This window comes from Nannospalax galili, unplaced genomic scaffold, assembly GCF_000622305.1.
Source record: "Nannospalax galili isolate Female #2095 unplaced genomic scaffold, S.galili_v1.0 scaffold786, whole genome shotgun sequence".
Classification (NCBI taxonomy): Eukaryota; Metazoa; Chordata; class Mammalia; order Rodentia; family Spalacidae; genus Nannospalax; species Nannospalax galili.
In genome coordinates, this window is record NW_008355774.1 from 635,165 (window position 1) to 641,920 (window position 6,756).

At 41.9% G+C, this 6,756-nt stretch overlaps 1 protein-coding gene across 8 annotated transcripts in view; it reads right to left on the bottom strand.

Annotated features, from left to right (window-relative positions):
* Nucleotides 1–426: 426 nt before the first annotated feature.
* The window catches only part of Rbm6 (RNA binding motif protein 6), a 127,853-nt gene continuing 121,523 nt past the window's right edge, over nucleotides 427–6,756 (bottom strand). For all 8 annotated transcript variants that reach the window (XM_008853153.2, XM_008853154.3, XM_029556137.1 and 5 more), the window contains 2 exons: nucleotides 2,418–2,547; nucleotides 427–649 (listed from right to left, as the gene is read on the bottom strand). In XM_008853153.2, coding sequence (XP_008851375.1) covers nucleotides 524–649; nucleotides 2,418–2,547 — 256 coding nt within the window. In that variant the 3' untranslated portion in view covers nucleotides 427–523. The remainder of the gene's footprint in view (nucleotides 650–2,417; nucleotides 2,548–6,756) is intronic.

The following is a 6,756-nucleotide window of genomic DNA, read 5'->3' on the forward strand; positions in this document are numbered from 1 at the left end:
GGAGCTTGTATCTAATCCTTAAAAGATTTTAGGGTTACCTCTTCATTGGGGGGAATGTTGGAAGGGAGTGGGCATGGATTTGATCAAAACACCTTATATACATGTATAAAATTCTCAATAAAGTTTTTGTAAAAATTAAAAAAAAAGCTGGGCGTGGTGGCACATGCCTTTGATCCCAGCACTCGGGAGGCAGAGGCAGGCAGGTCTCTGTGAGTTCAAGGCCAGCCTGGTCTACATAGTGAGTTCCAGGACAGCTGGGGCTACAGGGGAGACCTGTCTCAAAAAGACCAAAAAAAAAAAAAAAGAGAGAAATTCTCCCATTGAGACAGGCTTGGTGGTGCATGCCTTTATCCTAGCACTCTGGAGGCCCATAAAGTTTTTTCTATCTCTACCATTAACTCTACCCAAAAATTTAGCAAAATATAATCACATTGAAAAAAAGTTTATTTAAAAAAGTTCTAGCAGCAAGAACAGTAACAAAACAAAAGGAGAGATGGACAAACAAAACAAGAAGGTGGTAACTTTAATCGAGTTCTTTATACCGAGCAAACATGACTCTTCGAACAGCATCTCGGTAAGTTTCATTGGACTGTCTTTTGCTGGTTCTTCCTGGGGCCCCACCACTAGGCCCCCTCATCCGGCCTTCAGCCTGCAAAAGAAAGAGCTAAGTGAGACCTATAGAAAAGAGTATCTCAATGCCTTGATTTCAAACAGAGGCTTCGATAATGGAGACAAGTTCCATAGGAATGAAATAGGCCAGTTTTCCAAAGTTGGCATTTTCAGAGACCCAACCCAACCCCAAATGGGCAATATTTCCTCTGATTATCTTTTCCAAGGGCTCTTCCTGAAATATGAGGAGGTGTGTCCTCCCCATTATTTTAGCCATCAAAGTCCTTCACATAGAGAGAGGGGTCTTTGATTGTTGGCTCCCTGGTTCTTTTTTGGTTTCTTCTCCCTGCTTTTTTTTTTTTTTTTTTAAGTATTTATTATTTTTGTTTTATGTGTATGAGTGTATTGCCTGCATATACGTAAGTGTACCTGTGTTGTGCAATGCCCATGGAGGTCAGACAGGGTGTTAGAGCTCCTGGAACTGGAGTTATAGATGGTTGTTAGCCATCATGTAGGTGATGGGAACCAAACCCCAGTCCCTCTACAAGAGCTTTCAGTTTCTTAACTGCTGAGCCATCTCTCCAGCCAGCCCCCTCCCCCACTTTTGAGACAAGGTTTTACTATGTAGCTCTGGATGGCCTAGAACTCATTACGTAGACCCAGGCTGGCCTTGAACTCAGAGAGACCCACCCACCTCTGCCCAGTGCTGCTACCATGCTGAGGTCTGGCACATTCCCTTCCGCCTTTTTAAATTTTTTGTAATTATATTTATTTATTTATTTATTATTTATTTTTATTTGGTCTTTTTGAGACAGGGTCTCCCTATAGCCCCAGCTGGCCTTGAACTCACAGAGATCGGCCTGCCTCTGCCTCCCAAGTACTGGGATTAAAAGCATGTGTCACCACACCCAGCTACCTCCCCCCCCCTTTTTTTTAGAGCAACTTAGGGTCTCAGGTATGAGGTGATTGCTCTATTCATGAATTACAGCCCCAGGCCTCCTTGTTTTTTTAATTGAATTTTTGTTTATTTCATACAGAACATCTCAATCTTAATAATCTTTCTACCCCTTTCCACTGGCAACCTCCCATAGCCCCCCCCACTGGGATTCATACCTTCTGTCATTTGTCTTAAGGCCTATTGTGTCAAGTTAGTGTCCCCAAGTGTCCCTCAGTGAAAGTTCATCTACTGAGGTCTAGTCAGCCTATCTAGATTCTCTTGCTTTAGAAAGATCAGCTCTTCTTTAAATCAAACAATCCTTTAGTCTTTATACTGACTCCCACACAGCCTTACTGCTTACTCTTTAAGAGTATGATGAACTCAATTCTAGCTTCTTCCCACCATCAGGCAATTCACCAAGGGCTCAGGATGACAAGTTATAAGCTAGTAATTAAGATTAAGGGGGAGGGGCTGGTGAGATGGTTCAGTGAAAAGTGCTAGTTCTGATGACCTAAGTTTGATCCCCAGGACCTATATGGTAGGAGAGAACTGCAAATAGTCCTTTGACTACACACACACACACACACACACACACACACACACACACACACACACACAGAGTAAAGGAGGAGGAGGAAAAAGGCTGAGGGGAAGCTGGGTGTAGTAGTATATACTTGCAATCCTGGCATTCACAAAGCTGAGACAGGGGGAATCAAGAGCACCAGATCGGCCTAAACTATACAGAGAGACCTTGTAGCAAACAAAACAAAGATCAGAGACGTAATCCTATACCTACAGTAGAGAAATCCAGCTGAGAGTTAAAGTATATTCTAGGCTTATGTAACCACCAGGAAGACAGATATCATTTCACCTCTTCTGATGAGCCCAATCCAGGATGGCTATATCCCAGGCCTGCTCCTTTCCTCCAGCCAGTGGTCTGTTGGACACAGCCTCCTTTGCTGCTAGTGTCAGTGTCTTCTTTATCAACAGGTTTACGATCACTGTTAAGAGAAACAAATACAATTACATCATTATTTTCAAGGTGACCTGCTGTCCTCTTAATTGAGGTCTGCTTCCTATAAAGTATATTAAGCAATACCTCTCAGTGCCTGGTTTGACCTGGGGATAAAGAAATGACTAAGATTGGATCCTGTTCATGAGAAAGAACATGAAAAACATGTCAACAGATGTTTACAGGACACTATGGATGTGGCAACAGTGGATATGTACTACAGAAACACAATGGAGAGAATACAAACTCAAAGGGTCATCATCAAAATTGACAAGAATTTAAAAAGGAAGACACCCTAAATTCAATCTGAACAAATAAGCTTCTGAGCTAGGAAAAAATGTAGAAGACAGGGCTGGAGAAATGGTTCAACTGTTAAGAACACTGGCTGTTCTTGCAGAAGACCTGGGTTCAAATCCCATCACCAATATGGCACCTAACAACTGTCTTTAACTCTATTTCCAGGGGATTCGACGGCCTCTTCTGTCCTCCACTGGCACTGCACGACACGGGTGCACTTATATACATGTAGGCAATACACGCATACATGTAAAATAAAAATTATAAATAAAATTAAAAAAATATATATAGAAGACCAGGAAGATGATTTGTCTAGTAGAGGAGGGGCAGGAACTGATTAAAGATAAGGTCGTTTGAGACCAGATTTAAAAAAAAAAAATACCTTAAACATCATAGCTCTGCAATCAGTGATTTAGGCAAAGAGAATCTGCAGGCTAGGCCTTTTATCAGGCAATATGCATGTCACAAAAACCAAGTATTTTATTGTGACTGTTGTTTTGCTTTTTGCTGTGCTGACGATCAAATTAAGGCTCTTGGGCAAGTCCTCTAGAATCTCAGTAACAAAAAGGCAAATGTTAAAAGAGCAGATTTATTTTTTTGAAATTTTATTTATTTTATTTTTCATATATTTTTAAAATTTTTATTTTATGGGCATGCGTGTATTGCCTGCATGTAGGTTAAGTGCACCCGTGTCGTGCAATGCCCTCGGAGGACAGAAGAGGCCATCCCCTAGAACTAGAGTTTCATACAGTTAGCTGCCACGTGGGTGGCTGGGATTCGAACCCAAGTCTTCTGCAAGAACAGCCAGTGTTCTTAACTGTTGAGCCATCTCTCCAGCTCCCTAATTTTTTTATTTTTCATGTGTATGAGTGTTTGGCCTGCATGTATGTCGGTACCCATGTCATGCAATTCCTGTGGAAGACAGGAAGAGGGTATCAGATCCCCTGGAACTGGCATTACAACAGCTATCGGCCACTCTGGTGCTAGGAACTGAACCCAGATCCTCTGCAAAAACAGCCAGCACTTTTATTTTTTTTTGAGAACAGGGCCTCAAAAAAATGTAACCCTGGCTGACCTGGAACACACTATATAGACCAGGCTGGCCTTGAACTCACCTGCCTCTGCCTATAGAGTGCTGGATTCAAAGGCATGCACTATCATGCCCACCTGTAGTCAGTGCTCTTTAACTCTAATCATGTAGAAGACAGAAGAGAGCTATCTCTTCAGACCCTTTATTTAAAAAAAAAAATTTTTAAGCCAGGTGTGGTGGTGCATGCCTTTAATCCCAGCATTCCAAAGGCAGAGGCAGGCGGATCTCTGTGAGTTCAAGGACAGCCTGGTCTACATAGTGAGTTCCAGGACAGCTGGGGCTACAAAGAGACCCTGTCTCAAAAAGACCAAAAAAAAAATACATGTATGTGAGTGCACCCGTGTCATGCAATGCTGCAGAGGTCAGAAGAGGGCTTTGGATTCCCATGGACCTGGAGTTAAGGATGGTTTGTAGCTGCCATGTGGGTGCTGGGAATTGAACCTGGGTCCTCTGCAAGAGCAGTCAGTGCTCTTAACTGCTGAGCCTTTACTCTCTCTGCTTTTATGGTGCTGGAGATTGAATTCATGCCTCAGGCACAGTAGGCAAGTTCTCTGTTGTTGCTATATCCCCAGTTCCCAAAGGGGAGGTTTCTGTTTACAAACATCTTTTTGGTGATAAAAAAAATGGATTGAAGGGGGCTGAAGAGATGGCTCAGAGGTTAAAAGCACTGGCTGTTCTTAGAGAAGACTTGGGCTCAAATCCCAGCACCCACATGGCAGCTAACAACTATAGTTAGTTCTAGGTGCTTCAACCTCTTCTGTCCTCCATGGGGATTGCACAACACAGGTGCACTTACATACATGCAGGCAATACACTTATACACATTAAAAAAATATATATATGTATTTAAATATTTTATTATATGTGTATGAGAGCATTGCCTACATGAATGTGAGTGCACCTGTGTCATGCAATGCCGCTGAGGTCAGAAGAGGGCTTCGTGTGTGTGTGTGTGTGTGTGTGTGTGTGTGTGTGTGTGTGTGTGAGAGAGCTGCTGGGGGAGGTGGGGGGGTGTGGGTGTGTGTGTGTGTGTGTGTGTGTGTGTGTGTGTGTGTGTGTGTGTGTGTGTGTGTGTGTGTGTATCTGGGCACAGTGGAGCCTGCCTTTAATCCCACCTCTCTGGAGACAGAGGCAGGCAGATCTCTGTGAGATTGAGGCCAGCTTAGTGGTTTACATAGTGACTTCCAGGCAGGCTGGGACTAGGGAGACACTGTCAAAACAAACAAACAAACAAACAAACAAAAATATATAAAACAAATTCCAATTCTGCTTTAAAAAAAAAAAAAGTAGAAGGAACAGAGATTGGGAGCAAAGAGTCCAGTTTCGAGGTTAGAATAAAGAGGAAAGAGTGAATTAGGGATTTGGTCATTAACTGAATATAGCTTATGGAATAAAAAGCAAAGACTGGATGGGTGTAGACAGTAGGCTAAGAAGGTGCTACTCTTTATCAAGAATACAGGAAGTTTAGCAGGACTAAACTAGAGTATAATATAGAATGTAATGAGTAGCTGTTCAATCTGAAGAGCCTAGAGGATCCCAAGAATTGCAAATGGAAATAGAGGTTTTTGAGCTCAGAAAATAGAACTGACTTGGGATGAACCCTTAAGACTTGTTGGCTTATTGGTGGTGGCTGAGGCCCTGGGTATCTTGCATAGTCCAAATCAAGAAAACAACAGTCAGAATAAAAGTACAATAATGGGCAGAGTGCTGGAGAGTACCAGCACTAATTCAGAAAAAAAGAGTACCAGGAAAGAGGACTGAAAGGAAAGTCAGGAGAATGTGGAATGAAGGGTGGTGCAGATGGAGAATAGTCTTATCTTTCACTCAGAATTGCCTCATTCCAGATGACTTAGGCTAGGATGTCCTTTCCACTTTATGTCTGACTTCTTGGATCTAGACCATTTATTCACATATATATTCATTCACACACACACACACACACACACACACACACACACACACACACAGAGATATACCTCGCCCACTGTATTTCAAATTGCAGAATGACCCAATGGAATGTCACATTAAGGACTTCTTCAAAAAATGAAAACAAAGTAGAACAGAATAATCAGAAGTTTACCATAAACAGTAGAAGTATTTTACATGAAGACTTATTTAGTATATATACATAGTCAATTATTGGGCCATGACACAAAAGACAAAATGCCAGTCTCAAACTCTGGCTTGGCTCTTCAGGGGCTTGCTCTGTAGATCATCTCCCTTTCTTTATAAGCACAACCTCTGGCTACTAGTGTTTTAAACACTTAAAAACAAAGAGGCCAGTTCAAAGCTCTCTTGTTAAAAGTGGCTACTTTTCTTCTGATATAAATACACACACACACACGTACCTATCTTCTTGTCATCCCATTTTCTCCTTTTGTTTCAAGGTTTAAGTGTCTTTTCTTTTTATAGACACCCAACCAAAACCCAATCACCATCAGTGACTTGTCCTAAACCTACTGATCACAAAGCCTGGTAGATTAGACATTTCTCTTTAATCTATCTTCTTTCCATATTCATAGTCTTCCTTTAGCAATCATCTCTTATTTGAATCACAAAATAAACTTCATCATTAGTCTCTCTATAAACTAATCTACATGGTTAGCAATCTCGAAAATGTAAAAGTAGATCAATGTCCTACTTAAATGATTTGCTGGTGCCTTTAAGAAAAAGCACAGCTAGGTGTTCAGTTCAGGCACTCAGGAGTAGAGGCAGGCAGATCTCTGAGTTCCAGGCCAGTCAGCAGCCAGGGCTACATAGTAAGACACTGTCTCAACACCCCCCCCCCGCAAAAAAAAAACCCCAAAACCA